This window comes from Hypanus sabinus, unplaced genomic scaffold (genome assembly GCF_030144855.1).
Source record: "Hypanus sabinus isolate sHypSab1 unplaced genomic scaffold, sHypSab1.hap1 scaffold_131, whole genome shotgun sequence".
Classification (NCBI taxonomy): domain Eukaryota; kingdom Metazoa; phylum Chordata; class Chondrichthyes; order Myliobatiformes; family Dasyatidae; genus Hypanus; species Hypanus sabinus.
The window spans coordinates 459,274-485,456 of NW_026779378.1; the positions used below are offsets into that span (position 1 = coordinate 459,274).

A 26,183-nucleotide genomic window follows, 5' to 3' on the forward strand; every position below is an offset into this window, starting at 1 on the left:
ATAAACACTTTTTTCAGTTATATAAAGATTAAAAGAGAGGTGAGAGTCCATGCTGGAACACTGGAGAATGTGCACTCTGCATATATCTTCACTGTTCCAGACGCTAGCAGCATGAAGTGGTCTGCGAGTGACAGGCAGTAGGAGTGAGTGCCATTGCTATTACAAAAGAAAAACATCTCGGCAACTCTTAAGGTGCAAAGTCACCTGGGCCAGATGGACTACGTCCCAGAGATCTGAGAGAGGTCGCTGAAGGGATGACGGATGGATTGGTCATGATCTTTGAAGAATCACTTGATTCTGGCATGGTCCCGGAGGACTGGAAGATTGCTATTGTCACTCTACTCTTTAAGAAGGGAGGAAGACAAAAGAAGGGAAATTATAGGCCAGTTAGCCAAACCTCAGCGACTGGGAAAGAGTTGGAGTCTCTTATTAAGTTTGAGGTTTCGATGGACTTGGAGACTAATGACAATATAAGTTAGCATGGTTTCTGTTGGAATTCATCCTGGAAGTAAGAAGCAGGGTGGACAAAGCAGTCAGTGGATGCCATTTACTTGGATTTTCAGAAGGCATTTGATAAGCTGCCACACATGAGTCTCCTTAACCAGATAAAATCTATGGCGTCACAGGAGAGATACTGGTTTGTGCAGCGGAATTGCTGACAGGCAGCAGACAGCGAGTGGGAATAAAAGGGGCCTTTTCTGGTTGGCTGCCAGTGTCCGGTGGTGTTCCGCACGGATCAGTATTGGGACCGCTGACTTTCAGATTGTTTATCAATGATTTAGATGATTGAATGTATGTATTTGTGGCAAAGTTTGCGGATGATACAAAGATAGGTGGAGGGGTCGGTAGTGCGATTGCAACAGGACTGAGACATATTAGAAAAATGGGCTAAATGTGGCAGATTGAATACAGTGTTGGAAATGTATGATAATGCATTTTGGTGAAAGGAGCGGACTATTAACTAAATAGGAAGAAGTTCCAAGAATCAGAGGTGCAGAGCGACTTCAGAGGGACATCGGAGCCTCGAGCAAAACTCACAGAAGATTAGTTTAAAGGTCGAGTCTGTGGTAAAGGTGGCAAAAAAGAGAATCGAATATAAATGCTGAGCCTTTACAAGACTGTATAGTCAGGCTGCACTGCAGGTGTGTTGTCAACAGCTTTTCAGTACCTCTGAAAAGATGTGTGGTCATTAGAGAGAGTCCCGAGGAGATTCAGGAGGATGATTCCGGGAATGAAGGAGTTAACATATGGGGTGTGTTTTGGCAACTTTGGGCCTGTACTCACTGGAATATTAAGGAATGCAAGGGAATCTCTTTTAAACCTGCAGAATGTTGAAAGGACCAGATAGGGTGGATGTGGAAAGGATGTTTCCTGTGGCAGGTGCATCCAGAACTAGGGGCCAGGGCCTCAAAATTGAGGGGCGATCCTTTACAACAGGTAAGGAGGACTCTTTGAGCCAGAGAATAATGACTGTCTGTAAGGCTCTGCCTCAGACTGCAGTGGAGGCCGAGTCCATGGATGTAATGAAGGCAGAAGTTCCTGATCGGTCAGGGCATCAAAGGATATGGCGAGAAGGCAGGTGTATGGTGTTGCGTGGAATCGGGGATCAGCCATGATGGAATGGCGGAGCAGACTGAATGGCTGAATGGCCGAATTCTGCTCCCATGTCATGTTCGTATGGAGGAATAACAACAAATCTCGGCTCCACTTTGGATCAGAGGTGCGAGATTTCCCTTGCTGGAGTTGGATGTTCCAATTGGAATGGTTTGGCTTCAGTTTTGTCAAATCTCCAGATACTCGGCCCCACAGAAAAGGTGTTGTGACAAATGCAAATTGCTTCGTGTCCTCCAGCCACAGCAACAAAACCTGTCTCTCAGACTCTAACAGTCACTAAACAGGCCTCTAAAGAGATGTATTCAGACTCTCAGAGTGAAATAACAACAAAAACCTGTCTCCCAGACTCTGACAGTCTCTAAACAGGCCTCTAAAGACACGTATTCAGACTCTCAGAGTGAAATAACAACAAAAACCTGTCTCCCAGACTCTGACAGTCTCTAAACAGGCCTCTACAGACACGTATTCAGACTCTCAGAGTGAAATAACAACAAAAACCTGTCTCCCAGACTCTGACAGTCTCTAAACAGGCCTCTAAAGAGATGTATTCAAACTCTCAGTGTGAAATAACAACAAAACCTGTCTCCCAGACTCTGACAGTCTCTAAACAGGCCTCTACAGACACATATTCAGACTCTCAGTGTGAAATAACAAGAAAAACCTGTCTCCCAGACTCTGACAGTCTCTAAACAGGCCTCTAAAGAGATGTATTCAGACTCTCAGTGTGAAATAACAACAAAAACTGTCTCCCAGACTCTGACAGTCTCTAAACAGGCCTCTAAAGATACGTATTCAGACTCTCAGAGTGAAATAACAACAAAAACCTGTCTCCCAGACTCTGACCGTCTCTAAACAGGCCTCTAAAGAGACGTATTCAGACTCTCAGTGTGAAATAACAACAAAAACCTGTCTCCCAGACTGACAGTCTCTAAACAGGCCTCTAAAGAGACGTATTCAGGCTCTCAGTGTGAAATAACAAGAAAAACCTGTCTCCCAGACTCTGACAGTCTCTAAACAGGCCTCTAAAGAGATGTATTCAGACTCTCAGTGTGAAATAACAACAAAAACTGTCTCCCAGACTCTGACAGTCTCTAAACAGGCCTCTAAAGATACGTATTCAGACTCTCAGAGTGAAATAACAACAAAAACCTGTCTCCCAGACTCTGACAGTCTCTAAACAGGCCTCTAAAGACACGTATTCAGACTCTCAGAGTGAAATAACAACAAAAACCTGTCTCCCAGACTCTGACAGTCTCTAAACAGGCCTCTACAGACACGTATTCAGACTCTCAGAGTGAAATAACAACAAAAACCTGTCTCCCAGACTCTGACAGTCTCTAAACAGGCCTCTAAAGAGATGTATTCAAACTCTCAGTGTGAAATAACAACAAAACCTGTCTCCCAGACTCTGACAGTCTCTAAACAGGCCTCTACAGACACATATTCAGACTCTCAGTGTGAAATAACAAGAAAAACCTGTCTCCCAGACTCTGACAGTCTCTAAACAGGCCTCTAAAGAGATGTATTCAGACTCTCAGTGTGAAATAACAACAAAAACTGTCTCCCAGACTCTGACAGTCTCTAAACAGGCCTCTAAAGATACGTATTCAGACTCTCAGAGTGAAATAACAACAAAAACCTGTCTCCCAGACTCTGACCGTCTCTAAACAGGCCTCTAAAGAGACGTATTCAGACTCTCAGTGTGAAATAACAACAAAAACCTGTCTCCCAGACTGACAGTCTCTAAACAGGCCTCTAAAGAGACGTATTCAGGCTCTCAGTGTGAAATAACAACAAAAACCTGTCTCCCAGACTGACAATCTCTAAACAGGCCTCTACAGAGACGTATTCAGACTCTCAGTGTGAAATACAGACTTTCAGATTTCCGTTCCATCACTTACCTTTCAGATGTTTGGGCACTTCAGAGAAATCCCGCTCAGTGTCCATGTAGGCGAACTGGCCGTCACCTGTTCAAACAGATTTACCTGCATGAAGTCTGTTCTGTGTAATACTGTAAACTCATCAGCATTTACATCTGTAACACACAGTGTATTGTACACCGTACCTCGCTCCCGTATTTCATTCAATATTCTGCTCAGCTTCGGTAAATGGTGGTGCAGTTTCACAAAGGATTCCCACATCACCTTCCGGGCCCCGGAGCCTCTCTCCATCACCAGATCCAGGAGGAGTTTGGAAGCGCCCGCTCGGTTTCCCTTCTTCGCGAGCTCAGTCACGCTCTGTAATGAACAATGGGGAATATATTGAGGAACGGAGGGATGGGTTCAAATCTACCCTGAACATGGACAGACCCAGCACATTCTGCTCGTCACAGATCACTGACAGCAATTGTTCGCAGCAGGAAAAAGAAATTAAAAGAAGTTAGCATGGCCAATGATGACTTTCTGAACGCCACAGATTGTGGGGTACTTATCCACTTGGCAAGGTTTAAACAGAGCAGTCATAGTGTGAGTGAGCCAGAGATAGAGTAGGTTATTGATGCTTTGTGTCAGAGAGGGTTCATTGAGGAGAGGCGGAGGCTTGGGTTGATCTTGGGTAATATTTCCCTTCTCTTTTTCACGGATAGAACAGTGGGAAAGCCAGGCAGGATAGTGGGATGCTCTTCCTACAGGATGCGGCAAGACAGGGAGACGTTCAGTGTCCCCGATAACTACACCTTCAGGAATTTCATCCAGCTGCAGCTTAACACAGACTGTGCTGAGGAATCGGAGCTGGAGCTGGGTGAACTCAGGATCATTCCGGAGGCTGAGAGATTGACTCAGGCTATACAGGGAGGGAGCTGTACACAAGGCCCGGAACACAGGGAACTGGGTGACTGTCAGGAGGGGGAAGGGAACAGGCAGCCACTACAGGAAACTCTTTGTAACAGGGATACGGCTTTCTGTTTCGGGGTATGGCCTCGCAGAGGAAAGCCACGGTGATTATGCCTCTGGCTCTGAGTTTGGCTTTGTGACTCGGAAGGGATGAGAAGTGCTGAGATGCACTGACGGGGAATACAATGATCAGGAGAATAGACTGGAGATTCTATTTACGAGAACAGGATTTTTGGATGGTGTGTTACCAAGGTCAGTGATATCTCGTATCGACACTGAAACTTCCTTAAGGGCAGGATGAGCAGGTCTTGGTCCACGTTGGTACCAATGACAAGAGTAGGAAGTGTGATGAGATACTGCAAAGTGATACAGATCCAAAATTTCTTGAAAGTGTTATCGAAGGTAGATGGCGTTGTAAAGCTTTTTGGACATGGGGCTTCATAAATCAAAATATTGAATACAGACGTTGGGATATTATGTCGAAGTTGATGTTTCAGAGGCTAAATTGAAGCAATGTGTACATCTACCTCCTGAAAGGATATCAATAAGATTGAACAAATGCAGAATAAAATACAGATTGTTACCAGGAGTTGAGGATCTAAGATATAGAGGAAGTGTGAATAGGCTAGGACATTATTCCATAGAGTGTAGGAGGACCATGAGAGATGTGAAAGAGATATGCAAGTTTATAAAAGGTATACAGAGAGTTATTGCGAAAATGCATTTATTACTGAGGTTGAGTGAGACTGGAATTAGAGATCATAGGGTAATGATGACAGGTGAAAGGCAAAATGAAGGGGAACCTGTTCACTCAGAGGTTGCTGAAGAGCGCGGAACGTGCTGCCATCTTAATTAGTCGATGTACATTCGACTTGATTATTTAAGATCAGTTTGGATAAGTTCATTCAATGGGGGAGTTTTGGATATCTCCAGTCCGGGTTCAGATCAATGGGACTAAGCAGATAATAGGTCGGTGTGGGCTAGATGGGCAGAAGAGCCTGTTGCTGTACTGTAGTGTTTGATGACTATGACTAGGTGAAACTATGGCCGGGCCACTGTTGATTTTTGCCAGGGTAATCCCTGGTGAACCGCAGCAGCTTCACCCTTCACTGCCAGGCTCCACGAGGGGTCCAGTGCCAGCCAACAGCTGGAAACTGGCAGTGAGGAGCAGCCAGCAAACTCAGGACTATTGTGTATGTGTGACAGACCAAAGCCGACCGGTGGTAATGTTGAGTAAGAAGTTTAGACTGAAATTATCAGCTGCCTCACGTGGAATGTCGTGTTCAGTATGGTGTCTGGCTCTTCACTAATATTAATTCTGGGTGGTAATAGGTGAACGCACTCCAGTAGCACTAGGACCATTAGAAAGCTGTTTTCTTGTAATTCTATGTTAGCTGTAGATGTTTGGAATATTTTCAGTGGCACTAATGTTGCACTTCCCATGTTAACAGTATATGCTATGGTAATTACAAACTCAAATTGGAAGTCACAAGGAACAGAAGGTAACAGAACCATGAGGCATGTTGGGATATTGATCAAAAAAAGGGTCAGCAGTTCAAATGAGAGACGACAGTCAGTGTTGAACTGACGATGGGGTTGAAGGTAGACTGAGAATGAGCTGAGAAATAAGTCACTATATATTTGATTTGTGGGAAACCCGTGGGTCATCAGGAGAACGTAGACTGGTCAGTGGCCATTAAGGTCGAACATTGGGAACATGATGTGATGAGTGGTGTTGAGTGGTTATCTGTCCACTTGCAATGTCCGTCAAGTGTCACATCACTAAATTCACCAGTCAATCATTGCCTGTATCCTAATCTGTCTGTAAATGAATGTGATCAGAAAACTGGAGAGAAGGTTGTGTTGGTTAATAAAAGTTCAGGGTTTTTCGCAGATGAAAACTCTTTTCTTGATGTTGACCACAAGCAGTACAGGATTTTTACAGCCCAGAGGTGTCGTTACACCCGTTCTGTCGGTTTGTGATAGATTCAGTAGAATATACAGTCAGTGTATGTCCCTTCCACTTACGTGATACTCCTGCCCGGTGAAGTGATCCTCGCCCATTAACATGAAGCTGACTCCCTCCACGCCCTCCTTAATCGCCTGCTCCAGTCGCTCCATGTAGAATCTCGTCAACCGAAACAGTTGGTGATCGTCACAATTTGACAGGAAGGCGGAGATGGCGGAGTTCAGATCTGTAGTCGGTCATAGAACATAAAATAGTAGATGTACCATGCGTATGCGGACACGATGCCATTTTAAACCAATCCCATTTTCAGGAACACGGTCAATGTCCCCCGTTCCCGGCCTACTCATGAGTTCAAACGCCTCTCAGACGCTGCTGAGTATCTGTTTCCAGTCCAACCCTCGGCAGCTCATTCCAGACACCGATCACTCTCTGTGGAAAACCTGCATCGTAAATCCCCTTTAAACTTTACCATCTAAACAGACCTGTTACCTCAGGTTTTTGTGGTGAAATTCGTCTACACCCTCTACAGACCCTCCACATCATTCTCGATTTGCGCACAATACTGAAATTGTCTCTTAACCAACGCGTATCCAGTTACAGTCTAACTTTAACAAATACCTCAACTCATCGTTAGCACACTACCAATTGTGTTGCCACCTTAAGGGAGCTGTGCACACCCATCACAGGACCCGACAGTACATCAATCTTATTATCAGTCCCAACATTCACCGTGCACATTGCTCGCGAATTTGACCTCTCAAAATGCAACTTCTCACATTTGCCTGAATTATCTGTACTTGGTGACTCTCTGTTCCTATTTCTAACTGGATGCCGAACACTTTAACAACAGTCCCAAATTTATTCATCTCCTCCAACTCTGTAAATCAACGAATAAGTCCACCCAGTACATCATATGATTAACCTATTTGATTCACACACAAGACGCATGGCGAAACAGTGATCCTTGCGAACACTACCAGTCGCAGACCTTCAGCCAGAACAACGCTCCTCTCGTGCTGACTCCATTTTATGTACCCAAGGCGACTTTGAAATCAACTTACAGATTCTCAGCCCGAAACATTGAAGGTTATTTTTTCTCTGTAGGTGCTTCCTGACCTGCTGAGTTCCTCCAGCATTTTGTACGATGCCCTCTCCACTTATTATTTTGTTTTACTTTAATCCTATTCGCCAAGAGCATTTCATTGCTTCAGTAGCCACCCCCCCCCGGCCCCAGATTCCCTGTGTACAATTTCTCTTGTTCACTGTCTTCTGCCCCCAGCCCGTCCTCCCTCAATATAACGTCCTTTAACTCGGCCACAGAAAACAAACACCGGGAACTCCCCTCACCTCCATTGTACAACAACCCGTTAATCTGGGGAGAATTCACCATTGCCCTTCCAAACAGAAAACACCTTCTGTTTCTCTCACTGGCTGTCGGAGGCATTTCCCACATCAGGGCGTACCAAATGCTGACAGAAATTCTATCTGTTCCTTTGACTGTTACATTGCCCGCTGTTGTATTCCTATCTGAGTGTTACCCACTCCCACCTTATTCAGGGGCTCCTTCTCCTTTCACTCAGGTGAAGATCTGTGTGGTGAGCAGAGCGATTCGATCATTCCCCTCGTTAGGTCCCTGCGCTGGACCTAGTGAATTGTTCCAATGCTCATGGACTCCTTACCAGTTGGAACAATGACTCCGTTTGATGGTACTTTCTTTCTGCCCTTTTATCGGCCAAGTTTATCCCTCTGAATTATTGATGATTTGACTACACGTGTACCATGATGACAGATTTAATGAGAAAGAGCCCAGTGAACATACCTGTGTCCATTCTAACTCTGACTGACTTTGGTTGATTGTCGCTTGCTTGTCTGACGTCCGGGTGGAAGAAAGCCTCACCTGCTGGCAATGACCTGAATTACACAAATAAAAACGTATGATTCAGTTCCTCTGTCCTTCAAATTTAAAACATTTTTGTAAGGTCACTGCTCACTCTCCAACATTCCAGACAGTAAATGGAGATTGGTACAAAGACCTTCAACTGAACACAAATTTCAAGAAGATAGCAAGGAAATATAAGGAAACTTACTTAAAGGAGCGATGCATTGAAGCTGAAGAAGCCAACAGAATTGGAAAAAAGAAGAGATCTGTTGCAGAAGAATTGAGATATCATAGGAACATTTCATGTAAAATGAGCATAGGAAAAGACAAACAAGGGAAGGACCTTACAGAAGCAAAGGGCATCAAAGGGAGTTGGCAGGAACACACAGAAGAATTGCAAAAAGATCCAACAGTGAAGACATTAGCAATGACTCCCTCATCGATCTAGAGCCAGACATTCTGGAAAGCGAAGTCGAATGGGTGATAGAAAACATTGCCAATAATAAGGCTGCAGGATGTGACAGGATTTCAGTAAAATTGTTGAAATTTCTAAAAGGTGATGCTGTAAAAGTGTTGCATGCAATTTTCCAGCAGATCTGGGAAAATATAAACAACAATGACTTTTAGGCTGGATTAAGATCCGTTTTTATCCCAAAATCCAAGAATGGAAATGTCAAGTATTCACGTGCTAGAAAAGTAATGCTAAAGATTATGCAAGCAAGACCCTAGCAATATATGGAACACGAACTGCCAGATAGAAGCTGCTTTTAGAAGAGGCAGAGGTACCAGAGACCAAATTGCTAACCTACGCTGGATAATGGAGAAATCGCGAGAATTTCAGAAAAGTATTTATCTATGTTTTATTGACTACTCTAAATCCTTCAGCAGTGCGGTCCATAATATACTATGGCAAATACTTAAAGAAATGGGAATACCTGGACATCTGTTCTGCCTTATGAGAAATTTGTACAAAGATCAAGAAGCAACAGTTGCCAGACACAGAACAACAAATTGGTTCAAGATTTGGAAAGGAGTATGACCAGTCTGCATACTGTCACCCAGCTTATTTAATCTATTTGCTGAACATATGAGGAATGCTGGTCCAGGCGACTCAAAATGTTGCAGTGAAAATTTCCAGACAGAATATTAACAACCTCAGATATGCAGGTGATACGATTCTAATGGCTGAAAGTGAGGAGGATCTGAAGAAGCTTCTAATGAAAGTGAAAGAAGAAAGTTGAAAGCTGGCTTCTTGCTCAATATTAAGAAGACCAGCCAGTCCTATTAACTTTGTGGTACTAAATGGAAAGGAAGTGGAAGCAGAGACGGATTTTTTCGTCCCTGGTTCAAAGATGTCTATAGATGGTAACGGTGATAGCCTTTTCAAATTTATTGGGTAGGAGAGCTATTTTGTTGCATTGGAAGGATCCTAATCCACCTACTGTTTTTTTCTGGCTCTCCTCCATTATGTTTTGTTTAAACCTGGAGAAAATTAGAAGTCGGACGTTCGATACATCTTTCAAATTTGAACAAACCTGGCCACCTTTCATTCAATATTTTCAGAAGATCTAATTCCTTATCTTTTTTAATTTTTTTTTTAGTTTTTTTCTTTCTTTTCTTTCTCCCTCCGTGAAGTTTCAGATTTGACCAGAAGGACGCTTTCTTCTTTTTTTGTAATCTTGTCCTCAAGTGGACTGCCCAGTTCCCCCCTTTTTTTTGTTTTAGTTTTTAGTTTGTTTAGTGTTTTTTTTTCTCTCCTATAAAGAGAACATTTCCAGTCTTTTTTTGTATGAATTGTCAAGAGGAGTTGTGGTTCTCTGTTTATATATAATAGCCTAATATTATATTACACATGATTTTGACAGTGTATATCATTTTCTTTGTTTGTACGTTTATTCTATAATGTATTTGATATAACTTCACCTCTGATTCGTATCTATTCATATAAATTTTTTAATCAATAAAGAAAGATTGAAAATGATGGTAAATGCAGCGTATTAAACGGCGCTTACTTCTGGGGAGGGTAGTAATGGCAAATTTAGATAAAATACTGAAGTGCAGAGACATAACATTGTCTACGAAGGACCGCAGAGTCAAGTATATAGTATTTCCAGTTGTGATGTAAGGCTGTAACAGCTGGAGTATTAATAAGGCTGAATACAAAATAATCAACGCCTCTGAACTTGGATGTTGGGGGAAAGTGTTCGCTGGACAGCAAGAAGATCCAACAAGTCAATACTTGGAGAAATACGCCAGACTGCTCACGAGGAAGCTTGAAAAGCTCAGCTATTTTGATCACATCATGAGGGGACAGGATTCCTTAGAGAAGACTCTCATGTTCGGTAAAACAGAAGGCAAAAGAAGGAGAGGATGACTGAGGCTACGATGGATAGATAATATTAATCAGAAAATGCCTATGCCCTTGGGGTATCTTAGAGAGGCAGTTTCCAGCAAGGAGGCTTTGTGTGCATTAACGCGGTTGTATTTGGCTGTGTTCATGTGTTTTCATGTATGTTTTGAATTACTATTAAACTTGAACATAAATTGGACAATGATTGTATCATAAACAAAAAAAAAGAATGGATATAGATGTTTTCAGTCAATAACAGACTTGTTGCATTTTGTCCCTAATGCAGACAGGGAGCAACCATACTCCAAGCATCTGACCACACAACACCCACTGGGACAGCCTGCTGGCCCGAGGTGGGTCTGTTTACTCCGCCGTTTAAACCCAGAGACCTCAAACAAAAGGCAGCCACCGGGTCCCTCCAGCCCACCGTGTCAGATAGTAAGATCGTGACTTGCTGTCAAAATCACCCCGACTCCGCACTTGCAGGCAACACTTTATCGGTGTCCACTAAAAATATGCTGAAGTCTTCTCCATCCTTGCTCATACTGAGGAGATAAATCCCCTGAACTCCCACTTCAATCCGTCGCCCTTACAGCTCCGCCAACTGATTGTTAAGGAAACCCCTTAATGACGAAACCCATATCCCCATTGGTTGGTATACTAAATTGGTATTTGGTGTCACCAATGAGAGACAAGTAAATGTCACGTCACTTCACGAGAGATACCGGGCACGCGCAGCATGCTGAAATCGTCTCAACATCAGCCGAAACTGACGAAGCTCCGCGAGAGGGCGCGCGGTAGATGGGGAGACTGTAGAGTCAGTAACAGGGAACGGGGAGCGCGTCCCTCGGTCCCGTACCGTGCGGACCAGCTCACCGATTGTGTCATGGTCGATCTGCAACCTGCTGGGATACAACATTAACACACAAATCTTGATGTATATACTTAATCAATGTATGATTTCTTTTCACTTGAACTTACATTGGCTTACACTAATTAAACTGTCAGAATTTTTCTAATCAACACACCAAGTGCATAAGTAGACCACTCGGCCTACCGAACATGCTGCTGATCCGATTTAAACTTTCGTTACGCATTCTCCCATGTTCATTTCGATAATACTTCAAAGCCACTCTTTATAGACAAACAGAGCTTTGAATGGAATCAAAGGCTTTAATTTCTCTGGACAGTGAGTAGAAAGAGTTCCTAACTCCCGCGATCAATACTGGCAAAAGAATAGGAGGGTGAGAGGGTGAGTGGGGGGGGGAGGGGAAACTGTTGCTGCGATGCCCTCTCCACAGCCAATCTTTCCACAGGCTCTCTGAACATTGCATCTACCTTTATATCAACTCCTCCATCATCTGATCCAACACGCTGCTTCCCATACTGAGGTTAAACCGACTCCGGCAGCTCTAGTAGTCCTGGCTGCAAGTACATTCGTTCAACTCAAGTACAGGTATAACCCATGGCTTTGATACAGGATTAAATTGGAACATAACTTAATTATAAAACCTATTTCTGCTTAATCACAGATTCATAGGTTCTGAGAACTTATTAGCAGAAAAGTGTTTGATTAATTTAAGTATATGTAAATTATTGGTTGACATTTGCTAGTTCAGACTGAATGAAATGCGGTGCCGGGACATCTGACTTCCAGAGGGATTGCTCTTAACAGAGGCTTGCAAGGCGATATACTCGAGGGCAAGTATATCATTGCAGCTTGCAATAGACAGAGGAGTCAACGACATGTTGCTGCAGTTCATGGTAATTCCACAGTTCCGCAATCACTACAGCAGGAAACGACTGCGGCATCTTATAAAGGGAGGAAATTCTCAAAGCATGTTGAGATTATTATGACGTAACACAGACAAGCAAGGAAACATGAGGAGTGACAAGTTTAAATGAGCAAACGATATGAGGGAATGTGTGTGGCTTCACAGAGCTGATGCTGACAGCTCATTAGCAGATCTGTGATTATTGCAACTGGCATAACTGCTATTTCTCGGTGTATTCAGTCTCACTCCAGCTATTTCCTATCTTCCTTGGTACAGAAATGTTATGTCTAAAGGAACAGTGTTTGGTTAAGTGAGACTCACCAAACTTTCTCCTGACTGAGTCAATGGAAACTCCGAGTCAGAAGAGTTCTGTTGAATTGATGATCTCCGTCCTCGGGCTGGTTCACTTGTTGCTGTTCCCTCGTTTTCAGTTGTGGGCGTTTCTTCCAATAAACTTCTCACCGCAGGTCTAACTTCAATGAAAGAAGGAATGAAGTATGTTACTAAAACAAACGAGAACAAAGCATTAACCTGAAATTTCAATTCTGAACGCATATGTCATGATCCGAGTGAAGAAATCTGTAACTGTCCCTCAGACTTTACAAAGCCTGACATGGGGTACAAAGGAACACAGACAAAATGCTGGAGGAACTCATCAAGCCAGTCAGCATCTGGATGTCAATGTTCCTCTCTTCCAGCTGCTTAGTTCCTCCAGCATTTTGTGGGTGTTGCTTGGATTTCCAGCATCTGAAGATTTTCTCTTATTTGTGATGGAATACAAGGAAGTCATCATTCAGTCATGATATAAGATACAAGTCATAATATATAACAGGAGAATTATCTGATAAAGTCATTCTAGTCTGTTCCATAATCAATCATGGAGGATTACTTTCCAACACCGTATTCTTGCTTCCTGCTATAATTCTCAACCTATTTAGCAAGCCAGAACATGAATAAAACCAGCGATCGCCTCCATCACATTTTCAAATTCCACAGATCAAACAACCTTTGGCTGAAGTAATGTCTCTCATCTCAGTTTTAAAGTGAAGCTTCTTTATTCTGAGGTGGCACTCTCAGATCCCAGACTCTCCGTCTAATCCAGACATACTCTCCATTCCCAATGTATCCGGGCTTGTTGTAATTCAGTTGGTAAATAATCACCCCCGCCCTAATTTCAACCCCACCCCCCCCCCCCACCAATCCTAGATTTTGAGGGAGGGGGTTGATTTACTCTTCAGCTGGTGTAGCACACCATTGTGGCCGAAGGGCCTGTTCCTGTGATGTACTGTTCCATGTTCTGTTCCATCTTCAGCGTCTTGAGTTTCTGTTCGACTCCCACTGGCCGATAGACAGTGAGGCGAAATTTGCAAACATGGATGGGACAATGAAGCCCCGGCTCCATTTCTACTGGTGGAACCACAAAAGAGCGTATTTAGAAACTTTTTCCTGTGAATGACGGAATGGAAACTCATTCTCTGTTTTGCTTCCCAAGGAACACTAGAACCAAACGTCTGAGCACAGAACAGAAATACTCGTTCAACATCTCATAAACCGGGGCAACTTCATCCCCACATCTATTTTACCTGGGTCAAAACGTGTGGGATCCCAGGCTCCAACCTCACAGGGACACAGCTCACACAGAGATCCATGCACACCTTTCCCACATCTCACTCAGGGTGGTGTAATCAGAGATATATATCACTGGGGTGGCTGGAAACAGGTTCTGGAGGTGCAACTGAACGGATGCATTGAGTCCCGGCATCACCACCTCAACCACTGCTGGAGCCAGACCAACGGTTCATCTGAGGTGATTCGGTGTAATATTTCCACAATACTGAGCAACCCTGGCCGGATGTATCTAGGAAGCGGGACAAGGCCATCAGTTCGGGGAAATTAACGGGACTCACTGCCCAACATCAGGTCTGTCCCCTCACCGATGAAAAATTGTCGTTCGCGTTTTCCTCTCCGGAATGAGCGATGGAAACTTGGTCTATTTGCCGCAGGCAGCTGTCCGTCACGCGGCTCCCCGCCGGCAAACCGTTTCAACACGAACGGAAAGAAAGCCACCGCTCATCTGGAGACTGGAGTATCTGCAAAGTGATAGTCATCAGAGCGGGGCGGGGCCTCTGAAGGAAAAACCCGCAGATGCTGCAGATCTGCATTTGAAATGGGAGTGACAAGCTGGAACGCATGATGTGGGGGGGGGGGTCTACCACCTGAACTGGTGACTCAGCTCCTCGCCCCTCACAAGCTGCCTGACACATTTTTCATATTATTTCATATTTACACCAACTACATTTAAAGCTTCCCTGTGTATCTTCCCCGTCCCTCTAGCTCCACACACGCCATCGCCCAGTGTCAGAGTTATGTGTTCATATCTCATTCCTGTCTGACACACAATTCAGACCAAAGCAGGAATTGTGCAAGTTTCATTCAAACCACTTCTATATTTATAAACACTAATATCTATTCACATTCCTCTGGAGACTTACTGGACAGGAACACTGAAACATCAGGTGAGAAACACCAGGAGGTGCTGTTTCTCACACAATCAACATGATTACGGCTGCTCTCCAATCTCAGCCATATGTTCCTCCTCGATTTCTTCGGTCGCCACACATCTGTAGATCTCTGTTTCCATCCAGGAAACAGGCTGGTGAATCTCTAAAACAAATTCTCTCCAACCACTTTGCTAATCCTCGATATAATTAATTTCCATCTTCTGCAGTCACGTATTGACAAAACCACTCACTTCCCACCCCCCGATACTATTTCCAACTCTCACCTCCCCCGTTATTTGTATCCACCTCACTCCCCAGCTCTTGCCCCATCGCCACTCCTCACCTCTTTTCTCTGACTATTTCCAGTCCACTCTTAGCCCAGAGGGAGGGTCTCGGACCAAAACGTTGACGGCCCATTTCCCTCCACAGATGCTGCACGACCCACTGAGTTCCTCCGGCAGTTTGTTATTTGGTTTATATAACCCGTGTGTGTATGGGGAGCTGGGTTTTACACCATATTCCAGGTACAATCTCAATAAAGCCCAAATGTTCAACTCTCCTTGGAGCTCTGGTGGTCTGTTACCCTGGTGATGAAGGAAGCAGAACTAACTGAAAATTGGAAATAAGGAACTCAACCTCGCATGCTCTGTTTCATTATGACAAAGATGAATACGGAGCTGTCAGCTATTTTGTAATATGGAAGCTAAAATTCCGTGGCTGGATTAACCTTGCCTCGAAGTGCATCAATTAAATCTGTTGGTAGTCCCATATCTACAGAACTTCCAGCAGTGCAGAAACTGGTCCAAAAATCGAAACACATTTGTTGAATGCGGCCTGTCTGTTACTAATGTCAGCTTTGGGATATTTAAAAATGGCATCACACAATGCATTGTGGTAATAGCCATTAAGTTTCCTTCCTTGTTCAGTTAAGTGGTTAAACGTTTCATCATATTCCTGTGTCTACAAATATCTTATAACTTCGATCATCCTCCGGCATTGATACAGGAGGAATTCAGATCCTGATGCTGGACAGTATGATGGAAGGGTGGGTTCCCAGATACAATTAAATGGATTGAGATTGTGACCTCAGGTTCTAGGCTCCCCTACTGTTGAAAAACATCTTGTCATCATCGACTCTATCCAGATCTCAGGATTTCATTGAGGTTCCTGTTCCCAGGGTCACCACCCCTCCATTGAGAACAGGCCCAGAGACACCAAAAGTTCGACATAGATAAAGGTTTGCAGACCAGAATCACTTGCAAACAATAACAAAATTTTCACGAATAACAGACAAAGTGGGAGTAGGATAAATTATTGAGATAACCTGTTATTTCCTCCCCGCCCCGCTAACAGTTAGGAAGTATCTTCTAAATATCAGCGTGCTTACCTACGCATTGAGCTGTAAGCGATGGGAGAGATCGTTTATGATATCTTTGCGCCTGTGTTTACTTGGGAGACAGATAGAGACTATAGAAATGAGGAAATCCAGTCAAGTCATGGATTGTGTACGGATAACACCACAGGTGTTTGCGGCCTTGAGGAGAATTAGGATGGATAAATCCCCAGGGCCTGACAAGGTTTCCCTCGGACCCTGTGACAGGCCGGTGCAGGAGGCCTGGCAGACACGGATGTTGCTGTCATTTAAGGAACTGTGTTACAGGGGCAGGTTGAACCGATTACAAATTGATACCTTGGAGAACATGAGAATCAGGAGAGATGCTCGCAGGGGTTCTCAGCCTTTTTTATGCTATGCGTCAACGGTGGGGCCTCTGGACCCCAAGTTGGGAAGCCCTGCTCGAGGTATACAAACCTATTGTGGTATAATTCAGGTGAATGCATGTATGCTATCAGCCAGCATAAGATCCCCCTCACTTCTCAGTCTCCCATTCTTTATCGAAAATAAAATAAAACTGAAACGTAACACCAGGCTCAAGGACAGTTTCCGTTCTGCTGTTAGAAGCGAAATGAATGTTCCCCAGTGTGATGAGATAGACCCCTGACCTCACAGTTTAACTAAATGTGACTTTGCACCATATATCTACCTGTACTCTACTTTCTCTGTGAACGTATTTAACCATTTATCACCTCAATGTACTGGTGTGATGTATTGATCTATATGGGTGATGGCAAAGACAGGATTTTCACTGTCCCTCGGTTCGTTTGTGAAAAAAAAACGAGATTCCCAATTTTAACCGTGTGTGACAGCCTGGGTAGCTCCTTTGGAAATTCTGGAGGGAGTGTTCACATTTCCGAGAAACTCAGATAAATGAAAAAAGTCTTAATTCTCGCATTAATAGGGCCATATATCGGGAAACATTGGCTGCATGTCGGCTAGCCATAGCAATGGAAAGAAGATGGAAATAAACTTCCCAGTCCCCCGGGAGGACGTGAGAGATCTGGATCTCACTGTCCTTTCTGAACGGGGAAAGATGGAACTACTCATACACGTGGAGGGGTCTCCAGAGCGATTGCTCTGGTTAAACTTCTCTGTCTGAAAGACTACAAAAAGGCAAAATGGCCGCTTTCAATGTGCTGTAAAACTATTGTCGACCCCAGGCATCGATCCAGGTGAAGTTTGGTTCCGACACCGGGCCGGGTGATGGAGATAAAGTTCCCCAGGTACAACTGAACGGATGGACTAGACCCGGCATCACCACCTCATCCCGCTCCTGTGACCCGAGCAACAGCGACTGAGCGGCGGCTCATCTCTTGCGGTTCGGCGTGAAGGTCCCACAACCCGGACCAACTCCGTTAGGGTTGCTTCAACACAGAAAGGACAGAAAACCCCCGCCCATCCGGGGACTGTGAAAGAGGGGGCGGGGCCACGAAAAACTACGTCCGGGACTTCACTGGACGGGAACACTGAAACATCAAGTGAGAAACAGCAACAGGTGGCCATTAAGCCATCTACTAGATGACGGCTGCTCCTCAATCTCAGACACATGGCCTGATTACCATTTCTTCGATCCCTTGGGTCTCCACTCATCTTCTGGCCTCTGTCCTTCACTGATCTTCATCTTCCTCCAGGAATCAGTCTGGTGAATCTCTATAACAAATACTCTCTAACCTCTTGGATAATCCTCCAAGGAATTAAATTCATTTCTGCAGCCCCGTGCTGCCCCAATCCCTCTCATCCCACCCCTGTCACTATTTCCACCTCCCCACCTCCCTCTTCTCCTGGATCCACCTCTCACTCCCCAGCTCTTGCCCCATCCCCACCCCTCACCTCTTTTCTCTGACTATATCCCGTCCACTCTCAATCCAGAGGGAGGGTCTCGGCCCGAGATGTTGAAGTCCATTTCCCTCCACTGATGCTGCCCGACCCTCTGAGTTCCTCCGGCAGTTTGTTCTTTGGTCTGTATAACCCGTATTTACGGGGAGCCGGATTTTACTCCAACAAAGTTACTATCTCCAGTCCAAATAATTACCCTAATCACGAGAACGCCTGCAGATGCTGGAAATCCAAAGCAACACACACAATGCTGGCGGTATTTAGCACAACAGACAGTATCCTCGGAAAAGAGTAAACATTTTGGGCAAAGAGTCTTCATTACTGCAAAGGGAGGGGGAAGATACCTGAATAAAAAGTTTCGGGAGGAGAACGAGGCGAGCTTGGATGTCACAGATGAAGTCAAGTGATGGACAGGTCAGGAGCTGGTGAAGAAAGAATAGGAACATTGTCAATAGAAAAAAGGGAAAGAGGAGACCCGGGGGGAAGTAATAAGCTGGTGAGCAGAAAGGGAGGAGGGATGAATGAGCAAGGCAATTGTTGAGAGAGTGATCCCTCTTGAAACAAGAGGCTGGGAGGGCGAGAAAGGTTAAGGTATGTTTAGTTGTAAGATCTCTTCGGAGATGTTGGAAGTTGCACAGTCTGAAGGTGTGGTAGGTAAGGACAAGCGGAACTCTATCACTATTACGGTGGTAAAAGATGTGGTGAGGACGAACTACGGGGAATGGAGGAGACATGAGTGAGAACTACACCAATAGCGGAGGGAGGACAGCCACATCCTGGCAACAGAAGCGGCGGAAGCAAAGAAACTGGGAAGAGGAAAGAACACTTTACGGGTGTTTAGTTGGGAAGAGGTCCGGTCGAGATTACCAAAGTTATCTATAGGTTTATAAAATAAGTTGGTTGGAAATCTATCTCCAGAGATGGAGACAGAGAGCGATCAGGAAAAGGAAAGGAATATGAGCTGGTGAAGAGATGGATTAAATTATATTCAATAACGCTTACAATAAATACAATGTACATTTGAATTCTCTCTCTACCCACTGCACCTCATTCAGTCACCATTAAAACACACTCTGCATTTTTGTTTCGCCGAGAGAAGTGAGTGATCTCGTTTTCCACAATGGGCTCCAGTTGACCTGCTGATCCCACTCACTGTTTTACCACCATTACCCCGAAACCACTCGACAAGAGAGACAGAACCTAGAACAGTACAACACAGGAACAGGCCCTTCGACCCCAATGCTGTACCGAACCATTTAAGTTCGTCATCAAATGTCCAAATGACTGCCTGCACAATGCCAATCGTTTCACTTACCTCACATTCACGAGTCAATCTAAACACCCCTTACAAATCCCCAATATATCTGCCTCTACCACCAGCGCAGGAAGCACATTCCAGCCACACCACTCTCTGTGTAAAAAAAATACTTGCCTCTCATACCTCCTATGAACCAATCCTACATTTTAAATGTATACCATCCGGTATCAGAGATTTCAACCCTGGGATAAAGATATTGTCTATCTACACTACCTATGCCTCTCATAATCTTATAGAAATCTGTTAAGACTCACCACAGCCTGCAACACTCTAGAGAAACAACCCAGGTTTTATATAGGAATATTTCCTGGGAAATGGACCTGAGAATTACTCTCAGTTTAAATTTATTCCTCTGTAGCACAGTGCTTGTCCAACCTCTCATTATAGCTCATGCCCTACAACCTATATCCACCCGCCGGACTGGAAAACTGCTTTATTGCAGAAGGAGAAACATCCAGCCCCATCTGTAGAAGCTCAATCCTGGGCCAACGCCAAACCCTAACACTGCCAGTTTCATACCATCTCACATTACAGCCCGAGCACCAACTCTCCCAGGACACTTTCCTGTCGGTAATATACTGCAGTGTCTTGGCTATCCCCCGTTCTGATATTAACGCACCCTCCAGCTCAAAACAGAATGGGAACCTGATGATGCTTTAACTGGGTGGGGAACCCGGGCTATGGTCACCAGCGGGTGTGAATATGCAGTATCTTAACTTGTCGCCAGCAGGGAAATTGGGTACATTTGTTCACTAAGTTATTGCTGAGCGGCATCTGGAGCAGCGCAATTCGGCGCCACGTTTCTCGTAGAAAAGATAATAACAAAATGCTTTTAATATAAAATTGGAAATAAATCACTGGAAACAATGCAGGTTTTTGTTTTCTTTTTGATGCACAAATATTGACTGACTGAAAGATGTTTGTGCTATTCTGAACAGATTTACATAAATGCAATCCCTACTTCCATCCATTAGTCAGCTCTTCATTCCAACACAGACATCATATACTCCATACAGTGAATGCTCAAGGCTTCCTCGCATCCACACCGGCTCCTAAGGCCACTGAAGGACGGTGACCAGAGAGCGATAAAAATGTTCAACACTCTGTAGCTCTGGTGGGCTGTTACCCTGGTGATGGAGGAAGTGGCTCAGCAGAACTAACTCAAAATAGGAACTAACAGACTCAACCTCACATGCTCTGAGTTTCATTATGAGGAAGATGAATACCAAACACTCAGCCATTTTGTAACGGAGAAGCTAAAATTCCAGTGGCTGTTTCAACCCTGCCTCGAGGTGTATTCAGTAAATCTGTTGGTATTTCCATCTCTGCTGATCTTCCAGCAGCGCTGAAACTGTTCCGAAATCAAAATACATTCTTGGATGCGCTCTGTCTGCTCCAAATGTCAACTATGGGATATTTAAAATGGTCCTTACGCAATGCATTGTGGTGATAACCATGAAGTTTCCTTCTTTGTACAAAAATGTGTCTAAAAATGTCATCAAATTCCTGTGTGTGGATTAATCCCAGACATTGAAACAGGTGCAATTCAGATCCCGCTACTGGACAGAGTGACGGCAGGGAAGGTCCCCAGATACAATTGAATAGATTGAGATTGCGACCGTAGATCCGAGACTCACCTACAGTTGAAAACATATTGTCCCCATCCACTCTATGCAGACCTCAGGATTTCATTGATGATTCTGTTCCCAGAGTCGCCACCCCTCCATTCAGAAGAGTCCCAGACACACCAAATGCTCCTCATATATAAAACCTTTTCCATTCCAGAATCATTCTTGTGAACTTTGTAAACAATAACTGTAATGAGCAAATTTCTACAAGTACAGACAATTTGGTGGCAGGATAATTTATTGAGAAAACGTTTGGTTCCTTTACTGTCAATTAACTGTCAAACAAAATCTCCTGAAGATCAGCGTGCTCATCTAGACAAGGAACGAAAGGTTTAGACGGGGCAGAGTGTGTTAAGTGTGTCCAGGACGGATTCCTATCACAGTATGTTGACAGGCCGACGAGGGCGAATGTTGGATCTAGTATTAGGTAACGAACGGGGTCAGGTCACAGATTTCACAGTGGGTGAGCATATCGGTTCAGTAATCACCGTTCTCTGGCTATTACCATTATCCTGGAAAAGAATAGAATCGGAGAGGACAAGTTTTTTTTTAATTGGGGAAGGACAAACTGTGAGGCTATAAGGCTAGAACTTGCGGGTGTGAATTGGGATGATGTATTCTGGCAGGGAAATGTACTATGGACATGTGATCATTGTTTAGGGATCTCTTGCCGGATGTTAGGGATAAATTTGGCTCGGTAAGGAAGATAAAGAACGATAGGGTGAAGGAACCATGTGTGACATGTGAGGTGGAAAATCTAGTCAGGTGGAAGAAGGCAGCATATCAGAGCTTTAGGAAGCAAGGAACAGACGGGTATATTGAGGAAGATGTTTTTATTAACTACCTGGATGAGGGTGTAGAAGGGTGGGTTTACACGTTTTCGGACGACACAAAGGTTGGTAGAGTTGTGGATAGTGTGGAGGACTGTCTAAATTTGAAGAGAGACATTGGTAGGATGCCGAAGTGGGCTGAGAAGTAGCAGATGGAGTTCAACCCGGAGAAGTGTGAGCTGGTACACTTTGGAATGACAAACTCTAAAGCAGTGTATAAAGTAAATGGCAGGATACTTGGTAGTATGGAGGAGCAAAGGGATCTGGTGGTACATGTCCACACATCCCTGATATTTTCCTCACAGGTACATAGCGTAGTTAAGAAAGCTTATGGGGTGCTAGCCTTCATAATTCGAGGGATAGTGTTTAAGAGTCGGAAGGTAATGAGGCAGCACTATAAATCTCTGGCTAGGCAGCACTTGTGTCCAATTCTGGTCTCCTCACTATAGGAAGGATATGGAAGCATTGGAATGGGTACAGAGGAGATTTAGCAGGATGCTACTTGGTTTAGAGAGTATGCATTATGATTAGAGATTAAGGGAGCTAGGGCTTTACTCTTTGTAGAGAAGGAAGATGAGAGGTGACATGATAGAGGTATACAAGATATTAGGAGGAACAGATAGAGTGGACAGCCAGCGTCTCTTCCCTAGTGGACTACTGTTCAGACAAGAGGGCATGGCTTCAAAGTAAGGAGTGGGAAGTTCAAGGGGGATGTAGGAGGAAGTTTTCTCACCCAGAGAGTGGTTGGTGCGTAGAATGCACTGTCTGAGTCAGTGGTGGAGGCAGATACACTAGTGAAATTTAAGAGAATACTGGGCAGGTATAAGGAGGCATTTATGGTGGAAGATTTATGGGAGGCAGGGCTTAAGGGTCTGCACAACATTGAAGGCCGAAGGGCCAGTACTGCACTGTACTAGTTTATGTTCTATGTTCGATAACTGATATAGTGAATCCCAATGGTCTGTCTAAGTGACAAAAGAAACTGACATGGAATACAGATCCACAATTCTTTGAAAATGACTCCACCGTTAGCTGCTTTCAGAAGCTACAAATGCAAGGCACAGTCAGAAGATAAGGAACCGAAAATAAACAAAAGGCGAAGTAACAAACTTCACATCATGTGTTGTGAGTTTCAATATCACAAAGATTACCACAGCAGAAAATTTGTAACCGTGAAACAAGTATTGTAATGTCTGATTTACCTTGCTTTGTGTTTATTCCATTAAAACGCTGGTAGTTCTAGCTAACAACAATCGAGTCCGGGATGATCCATTGCTATGAGAGGTGCAAAACTGTACTTCACAATTAAAGGAAAGATTGGAAGAAATATTACTGATATATATCATTTAGCTGGTGCTAATAGGTGGTGGGATATTATTGAGGTGGTGGGATACAGACTGGACAGAGGTTGAACAAGATGACTGATATATATCATTGTGGTGGTGGGATACAGGCTGGACAGAGATTGAACAAAATCGGCATGCAATAAACTGAATGAAACAGGTGGGAGAAGGGATCAAGCTCAATCACAAGTGGTCCTCCAACAATACACAGTCAATAAATTTACAACACCTACTATTGCATGGAAAAGATTCTAAAATGACAGAGATGGAACTAACAAAAGGAAATTTGGCATTTAACTATTGTCGTTCACTAAACTTCATCAACCTACCATAGAAAGTATCCCAAGAGGGTACTTTACGCGTTCGTACTGCTACTGTTTTACTCATGACTGCCAGGAACTGCAGAGAGCTGTCGACATCGCGAAAACCAGACTGCCCACCATGAGGTGTGTATGAACTTCCTGTTGTATCAGTAAAGCAGGCAGAATAACCTCACAGTCTTGGACATTCTCGCTTTCCACCTGGGACGAAGATTAAGCACTCACTGGAAAACACAAATCACCTTACTCAAGAACGGCTTTCATTCTGCTGCCTTAAGCATACTGAATGGACCCCAGCAGGATAAGATGCACTTTAACCTCACAATGTAACTTGCTGTGACCTTGCACCGTATGCCAAAGTGCACTTTGGTTTCTCTGAAACGATGATGCTTTGTTACACTCTGTAGCTCCACTTACCCTATATAATCTCAATGTTCTGTTGTGCTCTATTGATCAGTATGGATGGTATGCAAAACAATATTTTAATTGCGCCTCGGTACAAGATAAAAATAAACAGATTTCCCATTTTAATTATGTGGAGATCATGGACAGGTTGGGCCAAAATTTCGAAATTAAAAAAAAAAATTACTAAGGCGCAAAGAGACTTGGGTGTGCTTGAGCAGTTTTCCCAACAGGTTATTATACAGGCGGTGCCAGTGATGAAGAAGGTAAACGTGATGTTTGCATTTACTTCAAGAGGACTATAATAAAAAAAGGAGGTACTGTTGAGAATTTATAGAGTCCTGATGAGGCGACACTGAGAGTACTGTGCGCAGGTTCGGGCCGCTAACATGAGAAAGGATGTTTGGAATGAAGAGGGTTAAAAGGTGGTTCAGGAAAATGATTCCAGATTTGATTCCAAAGAGCGTGTTCCGGTGATGTACTATTCTATGTTCTAAGTTATGTCCTATCTCCATTCGACCATACAATAGAAGAGCAGAATTAGGCCGTTTGGCCCATCGAGTCTGCTCCACATTTTCAGCATGGCTGGTCCAGTTTTCCTGACATTCCCAATCTCCTGCCATCTCATCAAATCCTTTCATGCCCTCACCATTCAAGAGCCAATAAACCACTGTCTTAAATATATATAAAAATATGACCTGCATAGCTGCTTGCGGCAAAAAAAAAACTTCCACAGATTCAACATTCTCTGGTAAAATAAATCCCTGCTCGCCATGTTCTAATAGGGGGCCCTGTATTCTGAAGTAGGGTTATCTGCTCGTATAGTATCCCACCAGAGGAAACATTATCTCCACATCAACACTATCAAGGCTATTCAACATTCCATATATTTCAATAAAGTTACCACTGTTTCTTCTGGATTCCAGAGACTACTGGCCCAGAGCCATCAAACGCGGTTCACATGACAAGCCATTCAATCGTGGAATCGCTTTTGCGAACACCCTTTGAACCCGTTGCAGTTTCACCACATTCCTTTCGAAATTAAGAGGCCCAGACCTGCTCAGAATACTCCAAGTGCTGCCTCAGCAGTGCTTTATACAGATTCAACATTACATCGTTGCTTTATATTCTCGTCCTGTTGAGATGAATGCTGACATCGCATTTCCCTTCCTCACCACAGACTCAACCTGTAAATTAAGCTTCAGGGAATCCTGCACAACGACCCCTAAATCCCTTTGCACCTCAGTTTTCTTTTGTACTTAGAAAATAACTAATCATTCGTCTGCCAAAGTGCATGACCATACATTTCTCGACACATTATTGCATTTCCTTGCCCAATTTCCTAACTGTGCAAGTCCTTCTGTAGATTTTCTAATTCCTGAAAACCGCATGCCCCTCTACCTATCTTCGTTCTGTCTGCAAACTTTGCAACAAAGCCATGAATTCCATCGTCCAAATCATTAGCATATGACGTATAAGAATCGGTCCCAACACAGACTCCTGTGGAAAATCACTGTCACTGGGACCAATCCAGAAAAGCTTCATTTTATTCCGACGCTTTGCCCTTTGCAATCAACCACTGCTATATCAATGTTAGTATCTTTCTTGTAATACCATGATCTCATAGCTTGTTAAGCAACCTTACGTGCTGAAGCGTAACAAAGACCTGAAAATGCAAATACACAGCATCAACCGATTCCCCTTTGTCTATCCTGCTTGTTATTTCTTCAAAGAACTCGATCAGTTTTGTCAGACAAGACTATGGCCTATTTTATGACGGGTCTCCAAGTACCCTGAGACCACATTCTGTCGTACCCGCCATGAAGTCCAGGTGACATACCTAATGTCAGACCTTTCATTTTACCAAGAAACTTCTCTCTGGTCTGGTAACTTCACACACTTGATTCCCCCTGAACTTCCAATATACTGCTAGTGACTTCCTCAATGAAGATCAGTGCAAAATGCTTCTTCAGTTTGTCCGCCTTTCCTTGTCCCATTTACTATATCCCCAGTTTGCAGCGTTCTGATATCCCGTCGTGCCTCTCTTTTACAACTTATGTATCTGAAGAAACGTTTAGGAACCTCTTTAATGTTATTGGCTCATTTACTTTGGTATACTACCTCTGCTTTTTTAACAACTTTTGTTGCCTTTTGTTTGTTTTTACAACGTCAACAATCCTCCAACTTCCCA

General features: G+C 43.9%; 1 protein-coding gene across 4 annotated transcripts in view; it reads right to left on the bottom strand.

Annotated features, from left to right (window-relative positions):
* Window positions 1-26,183, bottom strand: part of LOC132386780 (NACHT, LRR and PYD domains-containing protein 3-like) — a 46,553-nt gene that overhangs the window by 18,289 nt on the left and 2,081 nt on the right. Inside the window, exons 2-7 of one of the 4 annotated variants that reach the window (XM_059959115.1) lie at window positions 18,496-18,573; window positions 12,740-12,891; window positions 8,234-8,325; window positions 6,474-6,640; window positions 3,680-3,851; window positions 3,516-3,581 (exon numbers count right to left, since the gene is read on the bottom strand). In XM_059959115.1, the coding sequence (XP_059815098.1) occupies window positions 3,516-3,581; window positions 3,680-3,851; window positions 6,474-6,640; window positions 8,234-8,243 (415 nt within the window). In that variant the 5' untranslated portion in view covers window positions 8,244-8,325; window positions 12,740-12,891; window positions 18,496-18,573. Of the gene's footprint in view, window positions 1-3,515; window positions 3,582-3,679; window positions 3,852-6,473; window positions 6,641-8,233; window positions 8,608-12,739; window positions 12,892-18,495; window positions 18,637-26,183 lie in introns of those variants that run through there. The other 3 variants (XM_059959118.1, XM_059959117.1, XM_059959116.1) reach the window with 3 other exon arrangements.